The 26,559-nt window shown below is 35.8% G+C and overlaps 2 protein-coding genes across 10 annotated transcripts in view; both read right to left on the bottom strand.

The window, feature by feature from the left end:
* The window catches only part of Chb (CLIP-associating protein), a 199,109-nt gene that overhangs the window by 23,957 nt on the left and 148,593 nt on the right, over positions 1 to 26,559 (bottom strand). For 5 of the 9 annotated variants that reach the window (XM_076765665.1, XM_076765666.1, XM_076765667.1 and 2 more), the window contains exons 6-14: positions 10,472 to 10,503; positions 10,304 to 10,391; positions 9,585 to 9,662; positions 8,828 to 8,985; positions 8,503 to 8,739; positions 8,160 to 8,413; positions 7,888 to 8,072; positions 5,328 to 5,453; positions 3,667 to 3,777 (exon numbers count right to left, since the gene is read on the bottom strand). In XM_076765665.1, coding sequence (XP_076621780.1) covers positions 3,667 to 3,777; positions 5,328 to 5,453; positions 7,888 to 8,072; positions 8,160 to 8,413; positions 8,503 to 8,739; positions 8,828 to 8,985; positions 9,585 to 9,662; positions 10,304 to 10,391; positions 10,472 to 10,503 — 1,269 coding nt within the window. Of the gene's footprint in view, positions 1 to 3,666; positions 3,778 to 5,327; positions 5,454 to 7,887; positions 8,073 to 8,159; positions 8,414 to 8,502; positions 8,740 to 8,827; positions 8,986 to 9,584; positions 9,663 to 10,303; positions 10,392 to 10,471; positions 10,504 to 10,646; positions 11,006 to 12,858; positions 14,055 to 26,559 lie in introns of those variants that run through there. The other 4 variants (XM_076765672.1, XM_076765673.1, XM_076765671.1 and 1 more) reach the window with 4 other exon arrangements.
* Positions 12,262 to 26,559, bottom strand: part of LOC143342143 (uncharacterized) — a 182,635-nt gene continuing 168,337 nt past the window's right edge. Inside the window, exon 12 of the transcript XR_013079717.1 lies at positions 12,262 to 12,314. The gene's annotated coding sequence lies outside the window, so the exon portion shown is untranslated. The remainder of the gene's footprint in view (positions 12,315 to 26,559) is intronic.

Here is a 26,559-nt window from a genome sequence, read left to right as displayed (position 1 = left end):
CTCCTCACTTTGTCATTCATTTATAAAATCTAAAAATTTAAGAAATTTGACAATTGTTTATTGTACATTTGTTATAAATTTATACAATTTGTAAATTTACATCATATTTATAAGTTTTTAAAATTTATAACATATTTTTGAAGTTGATACATTCGTACAAAATGTACAAAAAGTTTATATTACTTTAATTTATTGTCTCATTAATCTCTCTGTTTATAGTTAATTTATTTCCTTTCAAAAACATTGTTTTGTAACAAATGCAAAGAGTAAACACCATAGTAGTGATACGACTTAAACTTGTGCTTTGAAAGAAATTTGAAATTTTCAAGAATACTGTTTTGTTATATCTTGATCAGTTTTGAAGCCCTAAACGGTGTTTAAACAATTAATGAGTCTTAAATGCTTTGAAGCCTAAATATGTTGGTACAAACATAATATTTAAAATAATATTTTTGAAAATATTAACAAACTTTGCCCCTCTTGTAGTTCAAGCCGCTATCTATTCTTATGTATAATTATTAAACTACGGATATTTAAACAAATATAGATAATTATCTCAATGAAACATTTTTACTCGAATAATTTCCATGCATTTTTACTCTACAGATTCATCAAACGCGTCCAAGTGAGAGAGCCAAAACATCAACTAATAAACTGCCTACATAGTTCAAAAATTTTTACTGGTTTTTATACATATATGCATTAACTCTCCAAGTACTGAGACTTGCAGTCTTGTGCCGGGGCTATTTCTGAACCTCACTGATATTTAATTAATACAAATATATTCACGGCTGCTCGAAGCTCAAGCTCTCGTATGAACATACAGGGTGTTCGGCCATCCCTGGGAAAAATTGTAATGGGAGATTCTAGAGGCCAAAATGGGACAAAAATCAAGTATACCAATTTGTTGATGGAGGCTTCGTTAAAAAGTTATTAAGAATTAAATTAAAAATTATCAAATCATTCTGAAAAAATTATTATTGGTCGCGGGGGTCAAGTATAAGCATTTTTGGTGAATACACATACTTCCGAAATCATACGCATTTTTGAAAAAAAAATTTCGACAAAATTAAAAAATTTCAAATCGTTCTAACAAAATTATTTTTGATTGCAGGGTATCCATTTTTGAGAAAAAAATTCCTTACCGAAAATATAATCTGAGGTTGAAATGGTTCCCCGAAATTTCATGCGAATCTTTGAAACATCATAATTCCTGAAAGGATTGGACGATTTCAATGTTTCGAAATGCAAACAACGCGTATTTTGGCGAAGAATATGCGGAAATGCCAAAAATATTCGAAAAGTTATTCCTTGACCCCGCAAAATGAAAAAAACTCAATAAAAATGGTCCAATTTCCAAACAGCCATAACTCCTACAATAGTGAATATATTTCATTGAAATTTTGGGGCGTAGTAGAGTTCATGGATACGTACAAAAAAGTATTAAACAACTTTTCTGTACAGCGTCAACCAAATTTATTAAAAATGAAAAATTAATTTTTAAGAAAAATCGACAGGGCCTAAATTTTTCGGCGAAAAAAAAATTTCAAATCGTTCTGGAAAAATTATTTTCGATTGTGGAGATCAATTACAATCATTTTTGGTCAATAGACATACCCCCGAAGTCTTGCGCATGTTTGAGAAAAAAAATTCAGTACGAGCGGAACTTTAAACGTTAATAACTCTTTAACGAAGCCTCCATCGACAAATTGGTATTCTTGATTTTCGTTTTATTTTAGTCTCTAGAATCTCCCATTACAATTTTTCCCAGGGGTGGTCGAACACCCTGTATACATAGGCCAATACGTTGACGGTCGCTTGAGACTCAAGGTCATCACAAACATTATCCCAAACGCTAAACATTTATTGCTATACATGTATAACGTGTGTAGTATTGTAAATTAGTTGTAAATTAGTTGTAAATATAGGAAAATACCAGAAACAAGAAAATTTTTCTATATGAAATATCGATTCGCGTCAAGATGCACACGACCTCCCATTACAGAATGCTGTAAGAAATTAAGCGATGACTAATGTTTGAGGCTTCTGAAAGTGCGTACACAAGCGCCTCCACCGCAAAAATGATGAAGTTAGTGATGGGTAGCCTATTACTGTGTCCGTAGCCTGAATCCAAAATTATGACCCCAGCACAATATACGGAGGGCAAAGAGGAATTAAATTCCGTTCATATACATATACAGGGTGAGTCACCTAACGTTTGCATCTGAAATATTTTTGTTGTTTTTAAAGATACGTCAAATGTCTTGAGGATAAAATTGAATGGTACAATGGGTCTCACACGATGCCAAGAATATTTTTATTTCTATATCATTTTTTTTAAAGAAATCAAGGTCACCTTCATTTTTTTAAATAGGATCATCTTTTTTGAAACACCTATAATGATAGTCCCTTTCATTAGGAATTTAGTGACTATAATTATTCAAGGTCATTCAAGGTCACGGTCGGAGAAAATCTATAAGATTTAAAATAGGAAAGCAGAATACCTGTATTTCACAAATGTTCAAAATGATGGCCATTTACATCGATACATTGCTATAAAAGGGCTCTGAAGGAATTTTTAACGTTGACAAGTACATCAGAGGTGATATTCGCAGATACTGTGATGATCCGCGGATGGATATCTTCAACTGTTGTTGAAGCATTCGCGTATACGGTTTCTTTTAGCAGACCTCACAAAAAGAAATTCAGTGGATTTAAGTCGGGCGAATGTGCTGGCCATGAAACAGTACCACCTCGTCCAATCCACCGGTTTGGAAACCTAGAATCCAATGTTTCTCTTGCTACTCGTGCATAATGGGTCAGACGGCCATCATGTTAGTACAACATATCATAACGGTTCTGTAGAGGGACATCTTTCAACAAAATTGACAGATCTTTTTGCAAAAATTCAGAATATTTTTGCCTTGTCATCGTTCCGGTAATGAAGTATGGTGCGATTACTTTATCGTTCAAAATACGACACCACACGTTTACGCTCCATTGTCTTTGGTGATCAAATTCTCGAAGCCAGTGCGGATTACCAACAGACCAATAATGGACGTTCTGTAGATTAATTGAGTCATGATTACTAAATGTTGTTTCGTCCGTAAACAAGACATTAGAACAAAATGAACGATTTTGATTTAATCCCCATTGACAAAAATTAATTCGACATTGAAGGACCTTAGTATGTTTACTACAAGTCTCACTTGCGATAAATGTATTCTGCTTTCATATTTTAAATCTTATACATTTTCTCCGACCGTGACCTTGAATGACCTTGAATAATTGTAGTCACTGAATTCCTAATGAAAGGGACTATCATTGTAGGTGTTTCAAAAAGGGTGATCCCATTTAAAAAAAAATGAAGGTGACCTTGATTTTTTTTACAAAAAATGATATAGAAATAAAAATATTTTTGGCACCGTGTGAGTCCTATTGTACCATTCAATTTTGTCCTCAAGACATTTGACGTATCTCTAAAAATAACAAAGATATTTCAGATGCAAACGTTAGGTGACTCATCCTGTATACATGATATATTTTTATACTGAAGAACAATCAGTCCTACTGGATACTAATTCTGATAATGAAAAAATAGTATGTACCAGATGCTTGAAACGAACAATAACGATAATAAAAGTAATCTTAATAATTGTTACTTACGAGGAGAAGCTTTTTGTCTGTTGATATTTGCATACATCATCCTTGCTTTCGCCCTTTGCGCGGCTTGTAAATCTATAGCACTGGTAGACCTAACACCTGGTGTTGCACGATCTGAAGACAAATTTAAATATATACATCAAAATATTGGATACGTTTGTTCTGCGTATATTGGATGCATTAGTGCAATATTCTAACAAGGGATGATCCTCAACTCGAAAATTCAAAAAATTTTAAAACTTTGGGAGCATGTAAGGCACATCTATACATATATGCCCTATACATACACGTATCTATTATGTATCACGTAATTTTTTGTTATTGTCCAAAGTCACTGTAAGGAGTAAAAATTCACTCTCAAATATTTAAATATTTCTTATTTTCTTGATGTAACTTATAAACTATACAAGATAGAAAAACAGTTCTCAAACAAAAGTTACTTTTTTAAAATTAAAACTATCATTTTATGAATGATTTGTTAATTTGTTTAAAAAATTAAATAAATGTTATAAACAAAAATCGATATCTTTTTTAAATTTTCTATTTTTCACGTGAAATCTTAATCACTAATTGAAATAAGTAAAAACGATATAAATAATATTTTTTTTAGAACAAATTAAGTGTTTATTATACTTGTCGATAGTCAAACAGCTATGAAAACCCGTGTTTTATTCAAACATGCCACAGGAAACAATATACGTTGAACTATCGATCATTTCTAGTGTTTTCACCAAATGTGTCATACAATGCATGTATGATGTACAATATCTCATTGCAAAAACATGTTTTGCACACATAAAAAATTATTATGTGTTAAATAAAAGAGATTTTATTTTATATTTAAATGTTAATATTAGATGAGACGAAAAATGTGTAATAAAAAAAATATTATTTATATTGTTTTGAATTATTTTAATTACAGATAATGATTCTACGTGGGAGAAAAAAACAAAAAATTAAAAATAATATCGATTTTTGTTCATAACATTTAATAGATTATTTAACAAAATTGACAAGTCATGTATCAAATGATAAATCCAGTTTTAAGAAGTAACTTTCGTCTGAAAATTTTTTTTTATCTTGTATAGTTTCCAAGTTACAACAAGGAAATAAAAAATAGCCAAATATTTGAGAAAAATGGGTCTTCCACCAATGTTCTTTTTGTTAATACATCAAGAACTAATGAAAAATAAAAGTCTCACGTCAACCGATAGAGAATGACATTGAGAATATGTGTACCAAATTTCATTAAATTTGGATGAACGGTTTTTGAATCACGTATGTATATCAACATACTGTACATGGTCTGGGATAATGCCATTTGCTCCGGTATAAATAAACATAGACACTTAGAAAAATTTGTTTCCAAAAGTTCAAGAAATGCTTAATAGATGGTAAACAAATCATTTCAATTGAACGCAAACATTTTTTTTAACAAATTCGTGAAAATACCGCTTATTTTTGGCCCGTCAAAGTGATGTAATCCATTAAAGTGGGTTTGAACAACAACAAAAAATTGCGTGATACATATCTATATACGTATGTCATAGCATCTCAAGTTTCACTTCTCAAGTTTCAGAAGTTGTTTAATTTCTGAGTTAGGGATTATCCCTTGTAAGTCGCAGTGAATCTTTTGAAGCATCAGTCAAGAACATAACAATTACAATGATAATCAGTGGATCTTTGTAGAACTGGAATACCAGACTGACGATAAGACCGTGGCAAGGACGGAGTACGTCTGAGCGGGCCATGTGGTTGACCCGAAGTTTGATGCAAATTTTCCGTACTACCTTCATACGTTTAATGTAAAGAAGAGTCACACAAGCAGCATGAAAAAAAGTGAGAAAAAGTTTACACTGCGCTGCTTTCTTACTGATAGTTTCCACATTCACATTTAGTCCAATCGCTATACATTAACATGTTCCGTGCCAGACCGTTTTTTGAAAACTTTCTGTTCAGGCCGCGTGGGCTATATACGCTCCACACTTTACAATTGTATTGTTTTGTTTCTGGCGTATGTCTTACAATGATTAAAATAGTGCAAAAATCATACTTATCAAGGAAAGAGGGTATAGTACAAGATGCATAACACAATAAAGCAATAAATTTATTTTTCTAGGAATTAGTTTAACAAATACTTGGCTGAACATTACTCTACCAAGCGAGTCGCATCCTCGCACATAATATTTAATCTATTATGTCTACATATATTAGTTAAAAATAAAACATTTTAAATGAAATATGTCTAATATTATATACAGGGTGTTCGGCCACCCCTGGGAAAAATTTTAATGGGAGATTCTAGAGGCCAAAATAGGACGAAAATCAAGAATACCAATTTGTTGATGGAAGCTTCGTTAAAAAGTTATTAACGTTTAAATTTCCGCCCATACTGAATTTTTTTTTCGAAAATGCGCAGGATTTCGGGGGTATGTCTATTCACCAAAAATGATTGTAATTGACCCCCGCAACAGAAAATAATTATTCCAGAACGATTTGAAATTTTTGAATTTAATTGTTAATAACTTTTAACGAATCCTCCATCAACAAATTGGTATTCTTGATTTTTGTCTTATTTTGGCCTCTAGAATCCCCCATTAAAATTTTTCCCAGGGGTGGCCGAACACCCTGTATATGTGACAAGTTTGTATACAATCACAAAGGGATGTTACGGTGAACTGTTTTAAAATATGGCAAACAAAAATGTGATTTATCCATACAACTATCACAGAATGTTGCTACTTTTACAGTACAGTTTCTTGCTGATGGAAAACCTAAATTTTTAACGTTCTTTTGGTAACAAACTTTACGGCGTCTTCTTATCAAATTAAAGCTGCCCTCTTTTTTTTCAATTTCGTAACGATTTTTTCTTGGTCCGATAGGTAGAGAATTATTATTATTATTAGAAGACATCAGATTCATGGCTAATTTTTTTCGAAATTCGAGGCTTGTTATTTTTTATGTTCGGCCACCCCTGGGAAAAATTTTAATGGGAGATTCTACAGGCCAAAATAGGACGAAAATCAAGAATATCAATTTCTTGACTGAGGCTACATTAAAAAGTTATTAAAAAATTCAATTAAAAAATTTCAAATCATTCTGAAAAAATTATTTTTGGTTGCAGGGCTCACTTACAATCATTTTTGTCAATAAACATACCCTTGAAATCCTACCCACTTTCGAGAAAAAAGTTCGAGAAGGTGTGAAATTTTTCGACAAAATTAAAAAATTTCAAATCGTTCTGGAAAAATTATTTTCGGTTGCGGGGGTCAATTACAATAATTTTTGGTGAATACACATACTATCGAAATCCTACCTACTTTCTAGAAAAAAATTCAGTACGGGCGGAACTTTAAACGTTAATAACTTTTTAAGAAGCCTCTATCAATAAATTCGTATTCTTGATTTTTGTCCTATTTTGGTCTTTAGAATCTCTCATTAAAATTTTTTCCAGGGGTGGCCGGACACGCTGTATAATTCATGCATTTACAACAGCTGTGTTTAGGCAAAGTTCAAATACACTTTTTTTGTATCATTTTACTGTTTTTCGCAGAGGACCGCAATATAAAGTCATTTGATCGGAGGCATCCACATGACTTTCCTTCATTACAATCTACAATAATCTTTGGTTTTATTACAATATTCCCTCTCTTCTGGATAACCACAGTTTCGTTAGAATGCTTCGTTGATAATAGAAGGACATCACGCTTTTCCTTCCATTTTAATATTGTTTATCCACAATTGCTTTCCTTACCAATATATTCATGTCACCGTAATTTTTTTTCAAGTAGATGTTTCGAAATTTCGCGGCGATTTGAATAATTTAAGTAATCTTTGAAAATAAATGACGCGTCCTACAATATATCATGTTTGGAATTCCAAACACCCAGCTTCAGTAAAGCAGTAATTGTCGCATCAATGGCACACGAATAAGTGACTGATCGAAACGCGATATGCAGTTACAATAAATTCTAGTAAAAAAACATGACTGCCACGGCCGCGTGGCGCGTATACGCCCCATGATCAAATAAACACAGCAGTAATAGTATTAAGATGCCCATAATTGACTGCACAATAAGTTTTTAAAAAATTCTTCATTTTATAATGATAATACCCAATGGCTTGAACTGAAAGTTCAGCGTGGGGCGCATACGCCCCACGCGGCACGGAACGTGTTAAAAGTATTATTTCTTTACAACTAAATAAAACTTGAACGAGATTTACCTGTAGCGCTCATTACTGGTCTGGAAGTTCTCGGACTGATACTCGCCGATCTTGTGACTACATTTAAACTGTTAATACTACCACTATTGCTAAAAGACATCAACGAACGTTTGTATGCAGTATCAAGACTGTTAAGTAACGTTTCTGCTTGCTCGGTGAAATGATCTTTAAATGCCCAATATGATCTGGAAAAATTCAAAATCAGAATTTGTATTTATTAGTATTTTATAAGAATGAACCATGGTACTCATTGAAGTACTAAGTATATTTACTTCCTAGCAAAGGCTCTAGCTTCTGAGTCCGAATCTGCAATACCCTTTTTAATCGTGTCTTGTAATATTTGAACATGTTTCTGCAATATTTGGGTAGGCCACGTTTGTAAAATTAGATTTAGATATTCACACGAAGCACGTCGTATATCTTTACTTTTGTTATTTAAACACGATGCGATAATTGGCACGTAACGGCTGCAATGTGTATTTTGAAGAATAAACCTCACAGCCACAGCACCAGCAGTTGCTACAACCTGAATGTACAAAATTATTACTGTAAGTTTCTGCGTATTGTCACTCGTCATTTCTGTTGGTGTTAAGAACGATGTATCATGAATTTCACCTTGGCACTATTTTGTATGAGGTTCATTAATGTGAGTAAGACCGCCTCTCCAAAACTAGCAAATTTATTTTTCAAATGTTGACTAAGAAATGCTAGAGTAATGCACGCCTCTCTAACAACTTGAGATCTAAGATCGCTGCAAGCCACTTCAAAAGGTCTTTGCACATTCTTCAAACATTCTAGAAAATTCTCGTAATTTATACCGCCTGCGATAATAATAGATCTTAATTTTTTCATCTGTAAAATAAATTAGTTTGTTAGATATGCCCACTAATTGAAATAATTATGTATTTTGAGAATGGCTTAATTTTCATCTAATGCATACACTTTCTGTCCTTTGTTTCCAATCCTTTTTATCATCACCAACGTTATCTTTTATAGCTTTCATCTGTTCCTCCAGATCTTTTGCTGAAAACAAATTCACCGATGGCACGTCTTCAAACGCTGTAAGAAACGTCTCTTCATCCACTGCACCAGCCTGACCTAAATATATTAATCGTAATTTTATACAACTATAACGTATAAACAGAAATGCTACTTATCATGAAGCAATGTCGATCTGCAATGTCTTTGCAACTGATTATGGTAATCCAGAAAAATTTTGGCTCTAAATATTAAAAAATCCTCAAGAATTTTTCATGTGCTTTACTATTCGATTCATGACTCATAAAGGAAAACAAAAATTGAAAATGTATGATATACGATACCTTATCATCCTAAATATTTTATGTTTCACAGTATTATAGAATGAAAGTAACATAAAAAGCAGTGCAACTGAACAAACATTATAGATGTATAAGCATTTTATTCAATTTCATACTCCTATTAAATAAAGCGCAAACGAATAAAGATAAAGCAATGATATACAAAAGTCTTAAACCAAAATATATATGGTATTAGTTTGACCGAATTTGAATAATTTCTTATTTCTTGTATTTATACCATGATGGATGTTTATAGAAAAAGAAGAAAAACTAACATAAAGAAAAGTAATAAGTTTCTAACAAAATATATATATAACTTATTTTACAAACCATCATGATATGATACAAAACTAATAAAGCCAATGGAATTTTAGATACCTGGTATCGATTTTACTGACACGTTTCTTTTGACGGTTGGTGTCCTTGGAACCGTGTGTGATGTATTACCAGGTCGAGCTGTCATGCAAGCGAATAATTAGCATTTTTCTCACCAAATTATCAACAGCATATTAACGTTTTATCGGTGATCAATGGAGAGATACTATTAATATTATTTAATACACAGAGCCACAGTAAGGAGAAAGCATAAAGTTGTAAGTTAGCACGCTTCACATTTGTGTACTGGTTATAGGAAGAATATGTGCTTCCATTAAGTTAATCATAAAAATTGCAACATACATGTAAACGAAGTGAAATAAGTAGAGCACTTGTGTTTTGTAAAAACAGATTTAGCATTTTCATGTAGCACACGAAGCACTTTAGTTTGCATACAACATAACAATAAAATAAATATGAATTTATGAACTAAAGGTTAATAAATAAGTATATTGCTCAGAAATGATAAACAAACCTGAATTAAAATCTTGAGAAGTATTCGATTAACATCTATCTTATTCCTGATTTCTCTAAGTAAGCAAATACAACTTAAAAAATATTCTAATATACTATGCTTATAGATATAATGAGAATTTCATTGTAACTCATAAAGATTAGAGAACTAAAAGAACTATATGAAATAATAGAAAAATTACATTTTTAATATTTTTTGATCGTCAGAATTATACATATTAGTTGTTTTATACAAAATGTACATATACCTAAAACAGAAGATGTAGTTCTACTGGCAGGTCCAAACTGTCCTCTTTTTGGAGGAATGGCTAACCTTTTTGCAGGAGCAGACTTAATCTAAAACATTTAAATTAATTGCATTTCAATTCATTGGACTAGTTGCATACTACATTGGTTTATTAATGTTTAATGCTTACTGCTCTGTCTGGCTCATCTGTGCTCTTTCCAACTGAAATTAAAGACATCAAAGTAAATATAAGTTCAGCAAAAGAATTTCTTTCTCTAAAACTATTTTTTCCTTAAAAGTAAATAATTAACTCGTAGAGTACATTTCATTTTCGCAATAATTTAATTATTTTTTGAACTGTATACCTAAGCCTGGATATTGCCATGGTGGTTTATGAATGTCACAATGGCATCCTCTCGCTCTAGCACCTGGGTGCTTCATAATATTATCCCATTGAAGAATCCAATTACTACTTGAATCCCATATTTTGTTATCAATACTAGGATATTTTTTTAATCCTCTATGCAAGCAGCGATGGCTACTCGACAGCAGTGTACCAGTATCATTCATTTTATAAAGAAAAGATTTAACACCACACAATCAGCAAATAACAGTTTCTGAATAATCTTTTATGTTGTGTAAAACATGATTTAAAGAAACACTACCACTCTGCGAGAAATCTTCATTGTAGCATTGTAAGTTAACACAATCATCTTCTTGCATCCTTAAAAATGAACATATTGCTAATTAAAGATGACACACATCGATAAACGAATTTGAACGAACAAAATATTTTCTAATAAGAAAAGGAAAAGACTTCCACTAGTCAATGCACAAGACTCACAAAAAAAACTAGAAAAAACGTGTGGCACACATATTACCAGTTTTGTCAAAATTGATTTGTCTTGAAAACGAAGGCTTATACAAAAACTTCATATGACAGTTTCAATTTATTTTTTCAACGAAAATTAATACTTCTTACACCACATATTTCAAATGTTCTAGAATAGAACAATTTTGGTAATCGACAAGCGCGCGATCATGAAAATTATTTTCAGTATTACTTTAATTATTAGAAAGAAATCATTTACGTTCACGATATTTTAGTCATAAAGTTTCAAATAGTATTCAAACAATCTTCTAGTACAATAGTTTGTTTTGGAATTTGAATGCTATATGCATTTTTCTTTCTATTAGCATAAAGTTTAATCAATTTACAACCTGACACGAAGTAGCATGCAAACCGGCCTGAAGGACGTCAACAGCTTCAGAATTATATACTATTCGAGATATTACAGACGTTTTTCATTTACTGCTTTAATTATCATGCATTACGTAAAATCAGAAAAGCAGACCCAATGATAATTAATAAAACGTATAGAACATTGAATGATTATTACTGATCGAACGCTAAAGAGCGTAAAGTACGGGTTGAATGTGCTAAGTTGAGAAGGTAGATTTGCATTTGTGATATCATTCGTAATAACCACGGCAATGAGACATGAGAGAGTTATTTTCACACGTTATACAGGTTGTTCGGTAACCGCTAGGAAAAATTTTAATGGACGATTCTCGAGGACAAAATAAGACGAAAATCAAAAAAATCAATTTCTAACTTCGTTAAAAAGTTATTAAAAAATTAAATTAAAATATTTCAAATCGTTCTAAAAAAATTATTTTCGTTTGCGGGGGTCAATTACAATCATTTTTGGTGAATAGACATACCCCCGATATCCTACCCATTTTCTAGAAAAAAATTCGAGGTGTGAAATTTTTCGACGAAAAAAAAAAATTTCAAATCGTTCTGGAAAAATTATTTTCGATTGCTGGGATCAATTACAATCATTTTTGGTGAATAGACATACCCCCGAAATCTTGCGCATTTTCGAGAAAAAAATTCAGTACTGGCGAAACTTTAAATGTTAATAACTTTTTAACGAAGCCTCCATCGATAAATTCGTATTCTTGATTTTCGTCCTATTTTGGCCTCTAGAATCTCCCATTAAAATTTTTCCCAGGGGTGGCCGAACACCCTGTAAATAGCGCGCGGCGATATCCTCGTCACATTCAGTTCATCGGGATCAGAGATGACGAGGCACTCTTGCTTGAAATTAGAATAAGAACTAATAATGTACAACAAGAACTTTTGTTTTCTTAATTTAGTTAATGAGAGCAAAAGAATTGTCATATAACTGATGTTTCGAGTTCCCAATTTATAGTCCCATTAAGCAACTTAAGAAACAAACTGAAGAATTAGATTCCGAAGAAGCAAATTACACATCAGATTAGAATGATAACAAATATTTTAATACGTGTAATACGAAGTAGTCCAAGATTAGGACCCATACAGAAACTTCAATATCTGTTTTTCTGTTTTACATAAGAATTTTTTTTGTAAGATATAACGAGACAATGGATGGTACATTAAAATAAAATACATTTTCAAGGATCATTGTGTCACAAATACTGTGTATGGCATTTACGCGTAATTCATTACCGCGCATATGCGTGTATTACAAGCCTTCGTTCATATTGCAACTTGAATCAACATCTTCGATTTATGTCTGTAAAATCTACCTTTCGTACGGCATAATAAAAGATCCACGATTATGCGTCCTCGATAGAAAAACCCAATTATCAAGAAAGAAAATCTTCCCGGAACATATCGACGAAAGTGAAATTCATACGTTTACCGTGCGCACGAGAAAGTGCATTAATAATTCAAAGCAGTTATTCTTTTATCAACGTATTTTCTGAACTTTTTCTAGACCTCGCGGCAACGTTACACTGTACTGTCTTCACGACAAAATTATGTACACTCGTTTCACGCGACGATGTGACAATATGATTATTTTCTTGCCGCGCATTTCAATGTGTTACATTCGGTCGAACTGAATCAACAGATGCGTTTACACGGATGCAGTCAACAGCGGAACGAATCTCTTCGCGTTTTATTCTCGAAGCACTTTAGTCATGATGACTACGCGCAGGATACAACGTTGTCATCTTATTTACTTCTACTTTTTACTTTTACGAAATACCTCACGTCCGATAAAACAAAGTAACAAAACAACAATAATGCCGATCTGTTATTACAACACATACACTATGCGTTTTCTTTACCTATTCACGGTTAGTTTCACCGACTAAGAAATTTTGTTAGTATTTTTTAAATATTTTCACGAAACAATCCGCCACGATAATCCGTTGGAAACATCATACACTCGTTCGAACGTTCAGATATGTAACTGACACGAGGGATATTCCAGAGACGAATTAGCCGTCGAAGTGGAAATAACGCCGTAGAGATGTCGTTGGTAACGTCGGCGTATTTCGATACAGCTGTGTCTGATCAGGTAAACAAATAACGTGCCAGGAGAAACTGAAACGATCGTCCTTGCCCATTGTCCGTGAACGGTAGTGAGGCACGTATGTATTCGCTTAGAACGCGTCACTCTCCCGTGATCGTGCTCGGCCCGTGACACAGAAAAAAAAAAGATCAAGATCACTACCGACCACAAACTGTTACGATTCTAGATATATTCGATGTATCCGGTAAAACTGCCACTTACAAACGTCTAGCTTCAAGAGACACGGTCTCTCACGTTGCTAAATGGTGACTCTCGTTTACTCTACAAACTCTCTCGGCAAGCGCTGCTTACGCGAGAACAGAAGGAAGGGGACCTTCCCCTATCGGTGCCCCTGATTGGGGGGCCAAACCGAGGGACCGATCACAACGAAGAATACATATCGATCGCGGACTGAAGATTACAGAATCTAAATTAATTTTTTTTCGTCGATTATTGATCTTTTGCGGACGGTGATTTCCATATACTAGATAACACATATTAGGCGACTATCAGAAAATTCGTTACAAAATTGTCGCCATAAATTAATAAACATTAATTTCTTTAATATACAGGGTGTTCGGCAACCCATGGGAAAAATTTTAATGGGAGATTCTAGAGGCCAAAATAAGACGAAAATGAAGAATACTAATTTGTTGATGGAGGCTTCGTTAATAAGTTATTAAGGTTTAAAGTTCCGCCCGTAATAAATTTTTTTCTAGAAAGTGGTTAGGATTTCGGGGCCAGGTCTATTCACCAAAAATTATTGTAATTGACAACCGCAACCGAAAATAATTTTTCCAGAAAGATTTGAAATTTTTAAATTTTCGTTGAAAAATTTAGGCACCTACCCCTCGTCGATTTTTCTTAAAAATTCGTATTTAATTTTTAATAATCTTGTTTGACACCCTACAGAAAAATTGTCTAATACTTTTTTGTAGGTGCCCATGGGCTCTGTTTCAGAAAAAAATTTCAATGAGATACCTTTACTATTGTAGGAGTTATGGCTGTTTGAAATTTGGACCAGTTTTAGGGGGGTTTTCTCACTTTACGGTGTCAAGGAATAACTTTTTCAATATTATTAGAATTTCTACATATTCTCCACTAAAATATGCGTTGTTTGCATTTTGAAAAATTAAAATTCTCCAATCCGTTTAAAAGTTATGACATTTTAAAGATTCGCTGCTTTTCTGGCCTCACATTAGATTTTCGGTAATGAATTTTTCTTCTCGAAAGTGCGTATGATCTCGGGGTATGTCTATTTACTAAAAATAATTGTAATTGACTCCTGTAACTAAATATAATTTTTTCAGAATGATTTGAAATTTTTTAATTTACTTATTAATAACTTTTTAATGATGCCTTAATCATGAAATTGATATTCTTGATTTTCGTCTTATTTTGGCTTCTTGAATCTTCCATTAAAATTATTCCCAGAAGTGGCCGAACACCCTGTATAGGGTGTCTAGAGACCAAAATAAGACGAAAATCAGGAATACTAATTTGTTGATGGAGGCTTCGTTAAAAAGTTATTAACAATTAAATTCAAAATTTTCAAATCGTTCTGGAAAAATTATTTTCGGCTGCGGGGGTCAATTACAATCATTTTTGGTGAATACACATACTACCGAAATCCTATCCACTTTCGAGAAAAAAAATCGGGTAGGTGGTGAAATTTTTCAGCGAAAAAAAAATTTTTTAAATCATTCTAAAAAAATTATTTTTGGTTGCGGGGGTCAATTACAATCATTTTTGGTCATTGTACATACTCCCGAAATCCTACACACTTTCGAGAAAAAAATTCCTTACCGGAAATTAATTAAGTACCTAAATTTTTGGACGAAAAAAAAAAATTTCAAATCGTTTTGAAAAAATTATTTTCGGTTGCGGGGGTCAATTACAATCATTTTTGGTGAATAGACATACCCCTGAAATCTCACCCACTTTCTAGAAAAAAATTCAGTAATGGCGGAACTTTAAACGTTAATAACTTTTTAACAAAACCTCCATGAAAAAATTGGTGTTCTTGATTTTTGTCTTATTTTGGCCTCTAGAATCCCCCATTAAAATTTTTCCTAAGAGTGGCCGAACACCTTGTATATTATGTTTTTCTGATTTTACCGTATATTTTTATTGCAAACATAGGTCTACGCTCAATTTTGTGAGTAACTATATTTTAATTTGAACACGAATACGGTGAAATGATATAAAATACAGTAGAGTTCCAATTATCCGGCATCTCATTATCCGGAATGTCCGAATAACCAGCATATTTAATTCGAATATTCTTCGGTAAATGTTACGGATTATATTTGACGCAAACAAAGAAGTCACAGCCGCGTGCATCCAGAAATGACATCGATAATAAACAATTGACGAATAAAGCGAGGAAATTCAACTGTTTGATTCTAATGTACTCTTCAACACTAAACCTACCACGCGCGGTCAAATGACCGTTTTTGACATTTCGTTTAGAATTTCTTGTATACAACGTTACTGTATCGCCAATGTAACTTATTGACTTTTTCTATAATATACATACAACCCATTTTTCAATATTCACAACTTTCTCTATTGTTTACTTTCCGAAAAAAAATTATAGCATGTCTGGTCTACTACGAGCGGTCATTTGACCATTTAAACAATTCATGTTATTTACGACTATATTCTTCGGAAAGCGTACTCCTGAAATTGTTTTACGAGTCCACAATGTAAACAAACGCGCGATTGGAACAAATGCCTAGCTTTCTTTGTACGACAGTACGGTCTTGCGATCCGAACAGAGAGCATCACAATTCCACAGTGTGTATAATAGAATTATTACAATTCTAAGTGCTAGTTTAGTTGTAGTTTTAGTTGTAAGTGCTAGTTTCAACAAAGTGAACAGAGCCAACAATATTTTATGGCATGATTTACATTTGAATTTTTTTTATTTATGTTCTCAATGCTTTTGCCCCGTTTGATTTATATTTTTATATTTTAGTGTTTACTTTATCATTTGTATATTCATCCTCAAAAATGTCAAGACATTTGAGGAATATCAATTTATTAGACAAAATAAATAATATTGACGAGGATTGTTCGGAAGATGACCAACAAGTTTCCGATATTGATAATGATACAGCGGAAAATAATTGGGGGAGATTACGATATCCGTGGCCCCAACTATGAAGGTTATATTTGTGTTCTTGGGGGCATTCTAAGAAAAAAATATATGTGTCACAGGTATCGAATGGGCGTGGTTTAGCCGGAAAAGTAATTTGTTGTTTTTTATAAATCTGCAAATATCTCGGTAACTATGCGAAATATGGCAAAATATCACGAGACCTTTTTTGTAGAAAATAAAATTTCTAACAATTTATGTCCTCTGACATTTTTTTATTAACTGCGCAGTTTCCGAGTATATTTATATTTCGGTGGAGTTGCAGAACGATTCCATCCCTCCCTTTCCTCCCCTCCCCGAAATGATGGTCGAGGGAATGTAGAGGCTCAAGAAATGTCTCTGTATTAAAACTCAATTAGTAATTAATATTATTAAGGTATTGGGTTAGGTCTGGGTTAGTATATTATATTAACGCTTTCGTGAAATAATAATGTTGTTTAAATAATTTGTTATTATTTCACAAAACATCATTTTAACCCCTTGACATACAATGACGAGTCTGACTCGTTACAAATTCTGAATATCAAGTTTCACAATCATGAAGCTACACACTCATCCTCAAGTTTTATATATTAAAATCAACACATGTTTACATTGACGAGGTATTCATAAAACAAATCTATTCTTTTTCGTGGCCATTCCTTGTACGAACAAATTCAAATAATATTGAATAGTATACGATTGAAAAATTATACAGAATCAAATCGTACGTCAAGGGGTTAATGTTTTTTATAAGAAATTCAATTTCCTATAAAATAGGTCTTCTGATATTTTGTCGTATTTCGCATAGTTACCGAGATATTTGCAGATTTATAAAAAACAAAAAAACCAGGCCGATTTGGTACCTATAACATATACAATTTTTTTCTTAAAATGACTCCAAGAGCACAAATTTAACCTTCAAAGTAGGGGCCACGAAAATCGTAATCGTGCCAATAATTGTGACTTATTTGACAACGATACGGACGAAGAGAATATTTTGAATATACGAAGAGGACAAAAGAGAAAGAGATTTATAGTTAGTTCCGAAAGTGAAAATGAGGAAGAGATTGAAACTGCTTCAAACGGAACTGTTTGGCAAAAAATAAAAGAAGGGTCTAATCGCGGAAGAACACCGATTTATAATATTTTCAAGGAAATATCAGGATCGACAGGATACGCTAAAGGAAATATTATAAAGGGCAAAGTTGAGTCGGCATTTTCCTTGATTATTGATCATAACATGATTAAACATGTAAGAAAATATACGGAATCAGAGGCATTTCGAGTGTTGAAGACGAAATGGAATTTATCTATTACAAAATTATATGCATTTATTGGATTTCTATGAATATGGATCTATTGTATTTATGGAACAAGAAATGGAGTCCGTCATTTTTTACGACACCTATGAGCCGAAATGACTTCACAGAAATCATGAGATTTATTCTGTTTGACAGCAGAAATTAACGAAGCCAACGCTTACGAAACGATAAGTTCGCTTTGATCTCAGAAGTTTGGTACAAATTTACCGAAAACAGTCAAAACTGTTATAAACCAGGAGCATATCTTCCTACAGATGAACAATTGTTTCCAACAAAAGAGTTGTAGATATACTCAATACATGCCCAATAGACCGGACAAAGGCATAAAATTCTGATTGATTTCCGATGTAAGTAGTAAGTATACAGGGTGTTCGCCCACTCCTGGGAAAAATTTTAATGGGGGGCTCTAGAAGCCAAAATAAGACGAAAATCAAGAATATCAAATTTTTGACTGAGCCCTCGTTAAAAAATTATTACTAATTAAATTAAAAAATTTCAAATCGTTTTGGAAAAATTATTTTCGTTTGCGGGGATCAATTACAATCATTTTTGGTGAATAGACATACCCCCGAATTCCTACCCACTTTCGAGAAAAAAAATCGGGTAGGCGCTGAAATTTTTTGACGAAAAAAAAATTTTTCACATCATTCTAAAAAAATTAGTTTCGGTTGCGGGGGTCAATTACAGTCATTTTTGGTCATTACACATACCCCCAAAATTCTACGCAATTACGAGAAAAAAATTCCTTACCGAAAATCTAATTAGATGCCTAAATTTTTCGGCGAAAAAAAATTTCAAATCGTTCTAGAAAAATTATTTTCGGTTACGGGGGTCAATTACAATCATTTTTGGTGAATAGACATACCCCCGAATTCCTACCCACTTTCTAGAAAAAAATTCAAGAAGGTGTGAAATTTTTCGACGAAAAAAAAAAAAATTTCAAGTCGTTTTGGAAAAATTATTTTCGGTTACAGGAGTCAATTATAATTATTTTTGGTGAATATACATACCCCCGAAATCTTGCGTATTTTCGAGAAAAAAATTCAGTACTGGCGGAACTTTAAACGTTAATAACTTTTTAACGAAGCCTCAATCAACAAATTAGTGTTCTTGATTTTCGTCTTATTTTGGCCTCTAGAATCTCCCATTAAAATTTTTCCCAGGTGTGGCCGAACACCCTGTATATACATTCCTCGATCGACTTCCCAATATCCATAGTACGGTCATATCGGGCATAAATCATCGACATCATATCATCACAGAGTGATTCGTGAACGATCCGCCATAGTGTGCAGACCGTGCGAACCACCCCTGCGACTGCACTGAGCAAACAAGTTTACAAATCACAACAACCTACAAAGGACCACGACCAAGGCACCTGACCAGGACTCACGAATAGGACACGGAAACATACCCAACGAACCAGGAAACAGAAACCAACGACTAGCGCTGGCCACCGGACCAGAAAAAACGGTATTTCGCCATCGCCAGGCCGCCAGGCAAGATGATGAACCATACATTCAAACCATAAGACGACGCACGGCGTCACTCTCGGACTCCAGGAAACCCTCCATCACGATCTGCACCGAAGCCGAGACCACGAAGGCGGCTACAATGGACACTTCGCGTAAAACGGACGCGGACCACAAAGGCTTCCTTTCCCCAAGGAAAAGGAAAACCTCCAAGGAAGCACCAGCCACCCCAACACCAGGAACATCGACACGTCAAGCTACGCCCAAAGCAACAATCGACGTCCCAGTAATCAACAGATTCACCATCTTGTTGGACATCTTTGATGTCGACCACAACACAGCAATCACGCCGCCTAAGGTAACCCCGTCAAGACATCTCAAGGTAAGCCACCGCGTATATTTCTTTCTTCCACGATTAAGGACCATAAAGAATTTTGCCAACTACTAGAAAACACCGTAAGAGACACTTTTGAAATTAAATACCTCTCGAACCAAGCTAAGATCATTCTCATCACAGTCAGCGACCACCTTGCGGTCAGAGACCTAATAACTAAAGACAACCTACAAATGCACACTTACACACTAAATTCAGATAAAACCACCGCAGTTGTCCTTAAAGGACTCCCAAAGCTCCCCACCGAGCAGATCATAGGGCTAAATGCCATAGCTTGCACTGAACTTAAAAGAAAAGAGGCTAGTTACCTAGCCACTTATAAGGTAATCTTCTCGAAGGGCACCACCCTCCAGCAGATAAACCACGTAAGATCGCTAGGTCACACTAGAGCCTACTGGGAGAAGTTTAACAGCTCCCGCCCCTACACACAGTGCTTTCGGTGCCAAGCTTTCGGCCAACTGTACCAAAACCCCTACCTGTGTCAAATGTGCAGGTAAACATTCCACCAGAGATTGCGTTAACTCATCGAATACCCCGGCTACCTGCTGCAATTGTCACGGCCCACATCCAGCAAAGTATGGCCAGTGCCTCTCGCTCCCCACATTTATCCAAAAAAGGACTCGTAACATAACAACCACAACCCCTTCCTTCAAGTACAATCCAGTACCTACTCCACCACAACCCATTCCTATCAACAAGAAACCACTCCTCCCTCACCCAGTGCCTTCTGAAACCATCCCTAAATCATATGCGTCTGCAAGACAAACCCCCAAGCTCACCCCTACTGAAACAACCAACACTCCAGATCTATCGGACCTCTTCTCCAAAGTTCAGATCATTAATAAGTTAATTGATATCACCAGCATAAGCAATGCCTTAGACTATCTTTATAACAAATTAATCACCTGTAAAAACAAAGCACAAAAGCTCCAAGCATTTCTAGAAGCCGTCGAACTAATCAATGGCTAATCTCCCTACAAAAATCTTACTCTAGAATGCTACCAGCATTCTTAACAAAACACACGAACTCCAAATATTCCTTGAATACCACCAAATCTAAATCGCTCTTATGTCAGAAACTTGGCTGAAGGACACCGACACAATAAAACTAAATAGACACAGAATTATAAGAAACGACCGGATAACGCCACGCGGGGACATCGCCATTATCATTCACCAATCCTTAACATATAACAACCTTCCCCAACTTTTCCCAGACAATGTTGAAGGGATTTTTATTGAAATACCATCCAAACCAAAAATCATAATTGGGGCCGCATATCCACACTGACTACACACTCCGCTAGATACATCATTGGGGGCGACTTCAACGCGAAACACCCCAGTTGGAACAACACCTCGACCAACTCCAACGGTAAAACACTCTACACGCACATGACAAACAACAGCTATCATATCCTGCACAGCAACCCAGAGCCAGACCATCCAATATAGACATCTTCCTCACCAATTCACCTCACTATTCCGAATGTCACTCCGTACATGACCTCCCTTCAAATCACCTTCCAGTAATCCTACAACACACTAATAAAACCACGCACTTCACAAACTGCACTATCTCTAGTACTAACTGGCAGCAATTCCGCAGCTAGTACAGCAGATACTTAATAAACCCGCATATTGACAGCACCCTTGATATAGACGGAGAAGTAAACAGACTGCAAAACACCATAATTACAAACTACAACGCGGCCACAACCAAAAACCGCTTTTACACTAAAATAATTAAGCCCGACCTTGAACTCCTAAACTTAATTAAACTCCGTAACAGATATAGACGTAGATATCAACGAACACTTAACTCGCTCCACAAGCACCTTAGGAACATGGTCAAAAAACAGATTCTAGCTAAAACCAAATAAATCAAAACTCTCTTCTGGCAGCAAAAACTAAAACAAGTCGAGACTAATCCCAACTCCCTATCTCCTAACCCAGGAAAAGCAGAGATGCTGGCTAACACTTTCCAACTTCAACCCCCACTCACCAACAACTCCTCCACAGACGTTGAAGCAAACCACTTTTCCAGAACCCTAACCCTCACCTACACTGCTCCCCAAGACAATTCTCACATCACTCCAGCACTCATCCACAAACATATAAAAAACCTGAAAAATATTAACACAAAAAATTATAATTCAACTGTACTATATTTACAGACAATCCTTCCAACTTGTCTACTTTCCCACCAAGTGGAAAACAGCTAAGGTCATTCCCTTATCCAAACCTGATAAATCCAAGCTAAGTCCCAACAACTACAGACCAATTAGTCTCCTCAGCCTACTAGGTAAAATATACGAACGCATCATACTAACTCAGTTAGCCATGCACCTTCACGCTCAAAATATTCTGATACAAGAGCAATTTGGCTTTCGAACTAACCATTCCACCATTCACCAAGCTCTTAAACTCCAAGAGATCAACAAGAACAGATCGGTGGTACTAGTACTACTAGATCTCCAGAAAGTTTTTGACATCAAAGTAATTCAGAGTTTCCTCACGGATATAAAAATCACAGTATCCCTCAATGGCTAACCCAGACCCATATATACAGGGGTCCCCCAAGGCTCAGTCCTAGGCCCAGTGTTATTCAACCTTTTTACCAATGATATCCCTAAAAATTCAAACACCAAAATTGCCCTCTATGCAGACGACACAGTTATTTACGCATTCTCATGGACCCCAAATCAGGCAGTAAAGTACACCCAAACATACCTTGACAAAATTTCTCAATTCACGAACACATGGAAGCTATCCCTTAATCCCACAAAAACCAAGGCCATCCTCTTTACTAGAAAAAGATCCCCCAACACAACAAATAACCTGGTAAACAGCCACCCCACACAATGGGCAACCAAAGTTAAATATCTAGGTATATGGTTCGACAAAAAACTCAACTGGCTCCCTAACATTAAGGACAGAGCCTGCAAAGGTATTGGCATCCTCCACACACTATACCCACTAATTGCCAAAAACAGCCCACTCTCCCTAAAAACAAAGATTCACTTATACAAAACCTGCATCAGATTAATAATAACATATAGCGCACAAGTCTAGTGCACCGCTCCCAAATTCTATCTCCGCAAAATACAGATCATACAGAATAAATATCTCCGGATAATACTTAACAAACACAGATACCACACCACGGCTTCCTTACACATCGAATCAAGAATAGAATACATCTTTGAATATATAAACAAGATAACCGCTAAAACACTCAACTCCAACCTCAACCACCCAAATTCTCTAGTAGCCTCACTAAGGAATTACAAACCAGAAGACATCCCCACGTAAAAACCCCTAAATTAATCATCACCTTGTAGCGACTTCGTCGCCACCACGCCTTCGTTAAAAGCAACATTTTATTGTAGGGGCTTGCACGAGCCCGGCCAGGGTCGAGGGGCGCACATAGCGACCATCGGTACAAGTCCGGGGTTTTCCCGGCGGCCAGAAACAATCACTAGCGTTGGCCACGCGGTCGAAGCATTTTTCCCGCCGAATTTGACGTCGATTTTGTAAGAGAAAGAAATACGCGCTGTCCTTGTCCTAGATCGGGTATAAAACCCCGGTAGGACAGAAGACCTGAGGCATTACAAACTTGCAACTTTCGTTACGTACGTTACGAGTCGCTAGCGCGCGAAACACTTGTACCGGTACACATTCTAAGCAAACGTTAAATAAACTCTCGTGCTCCCGTAGTTAAAAAGTGGCGTGGATTGAGTAAATTATTACGATCCTTTCCTGTACCGATCCCCCACAAACTGGTGACCCCGACGTGATCGTCGACGCGGGAGTGAAATTTTTGTGCGGAGAGCGATTTTTACATAACATTTTAGTGACTTTTCCAGTAACATTTTATCGTGACTGTATTATCATAAGTTTAGTGTAATTAGAGTTAGTGGCTTATACAAACAATAAAATTAACTTTCGAAATGCCAACAAATAACGAAGGTGCTGGTTCGTCGGTGGTGATAGCGTCCACGACCGCGCTCGAACGGGTCAATTTCCGCGTTCCGGATTTTACCGCGGACGATCCAGAATTGTGGTTCTGCGTATTGGAACGCAATTTCGTGGCAGGAGGAGTTACGTCCGACGGTATCAAAACCAGCTACGTGACGGGTACGCTCGGGCCGCGATATATCGCCGAAGTTCGCGATATCCTTTTAAACCCTTTGCCCACCGGCCTATATAACATCCTAAAGAGGGAGTTGATCCGCCGGTTAAGTGTGTTCCAGGAGCAGAAAGCGCCCCACGCACCCGTTTGGTTGTCCAGGCGGCAGGGGAGGTGAACCTCTATGTGGCGCATCCCCAGGTAGCGGATAGGGGCTGGGATGGGATGCGGGGATGAGGTCATCAACCTGAGAAGGCTGGTGGCCGAATCCCCGCATGGCACCCCGGAGGTCGGAGCGAAAACTCCCGCGGACCAACACCGCTATGAATGTCTTGCGTGTGTGAATGTGTGTGTGAGTGGCCCGGAGCATGGGATATTTACCGCGGGTTTTACCTAAGACTGCAGGTTGACCAGTTGGCTGTGGATGAGTCCTGCGGCTTAATCCCATGTCACCGGGCCGCGGACGCTGGTGACCATGAGGATTTCCCCTTTGGGTGGGCCTGCGGGTGTCCATGAGGATTTCCCCACGTACAAAAAAAAAAGGAGCAGAAAGTGCGAAGACTTCTGAAACACGAGGAAATTGGGGACCGCAAGCCATCGCAATTCCTGCGACATTTGCGTGGCCTAGCGGATACGTCCGTGTCTGAATCTCTGCTGCGAACCCTTTGGCTGGGTCGTTTACCTGCAAATGTGCAGGCTATTCTGGCAACGCAAAGACACGGCCCTGGATAAGGTCGCAGAATTGGTCGACGCAATCACGGACACCATGTCTGGACGTCCCTCAGTGGCCGAGACCACATTCGTCGCACCAGTGCAATCATCTACGGTAGACTCTGTAACGGAGCGGAATGATACAATTGCTCATCACTCTACAAAGTCAGACGGAAATCATGCAGGGCCAAATCGCGGAATTACGCGCCTCGTGAAAGGACCATCGACCCTTCCGCCGTTTCGACCGGAGACGTAGCGCATCGAGACGCCGATTTAATTCGCGGGGGCGTTCACCAACGGTCAGCGGGGTATGCTGGTACCACGCAAAATATGGAGCTAGGGCGCATCGTTGTGCCTCGCCCTGTTCGTACACACCGTCGCACAGTGGTCCCAAATCGTGGAATCGTGACCAAAACCCCAAAAAATAATTTTTCGCTACGGAGGTTTGACCTGTCGGAATCGTTAGTTTAATGATGTTCCTTTAGGGTAGGGAAAATGAAATGTGTCATATTTTTATAGCTCGATGGCAATTGCGATCCAAACTTCGGTCTCTTTAGTCAGTCGTTTGGCGAGAGCGTAAGCGTGAATACGTGCGACCAAGTGAAAAGTGAATAAGTTTTTTTAGAAGACATCAATATCAATTCTGCAAAATGGATGCTGTTCCTGGAAGTAGGTACAACATTTCTGAGTAGTGATATATTGAAAATTGTTATTCAGTAAGTTTGTAAACCAGTATATTTATTACTGAAAATAGAACGTGAAATTTCATGCATGCATCGCAAACATGTAAGCAAAAAGTTACATATCCCACAATATCACGGTACAATTCCTCTTCAGACTTGTATTTGATACTTTGATCTTATAGAATTTGCAAAAATTAGCTGCCACTTTTTGCCCCTTTTGATCGTACAGCCCTATTTTATAATGCAGGGTGGCCGCGTTACTAAATCAAGCGGTTTTTTCTTGGAAACTGTGGCAGATGCAACAAATTTTTTCAAATAAATAATTTATAATTTTGGGTGGACTTATTATTAGGTTTAATAAATCTTGAAACTAATGCATAAATAATTTTTTATTATTAAAAATTGTATATTTTTTAATGAACCAGTTGATTTAACTCATTATTGACTATAAATCTGTATTAAACTAATTAGATGAAAAATTATTTATTTCGAAAACAATTAATAAAATTTGAGAATTCCTAGCTAAAACATTTTTTCGCATTTGTCATGTAAAAGCACTAAGAATGAAAAAATACGAAGGCCTTGATGCAAGTTGTAAATTGTACCTTATACCTGCCTTACTTTATGACGGTTACGAAAAATCTGTGCGGTATTACCTTTCGTTTTCATGTAGATTTTTTACTTATACAGAGTGTTCGGCAACCCCTGGTAAAAATTTTAATGGGAGATTCTAGAGGCCAAAACAAGACGAAAATGAAGAGTATCAATTTCTTGACTTAGGTTTTATTAAAAAGTTATTAACAAATTAATTTAAAAAATTTCAAATCATTCTGAAAAAATTATTTTTGGTTGCGGGCGTCATTTACAATAATTTTTGGTCAATACACATACCCTTGAAATCCTACCGATATTCTAGAAAAAAATTCAGTACGGGCGGTATTTCAAACGCTAATAACTTTTTAACGAAGTCTTCATTAACAAATTTGTATTCTTGATTTTCGTTTTATTTTGGTCTCTGGAATCTCCCATTATGATTTTTCCCAGAGGTGGCCGAACACCCTGTATAGCAAAC

The sequence above is a fragment of the Colletes latitarsis genome, chromosome 5, assembly GCF_051014445.1.
Source record: "Colletes latitarsis isolate SP2378_abdomen chromosome 5, iyColLati1, whole genome shotgun sequence".
Classification (NCBI taxonomy): Eukaryota; Metazoa; Arthropoda; class Insecta; order Hymenoptera; family Colletidae; genus Colletes; species Colletes latitarsis.
The sequence above is the reverse complement of the archived record's forward strand: the minus strand, read 5'-3'. Positions and strand labels throughout refer to the sequence as shown.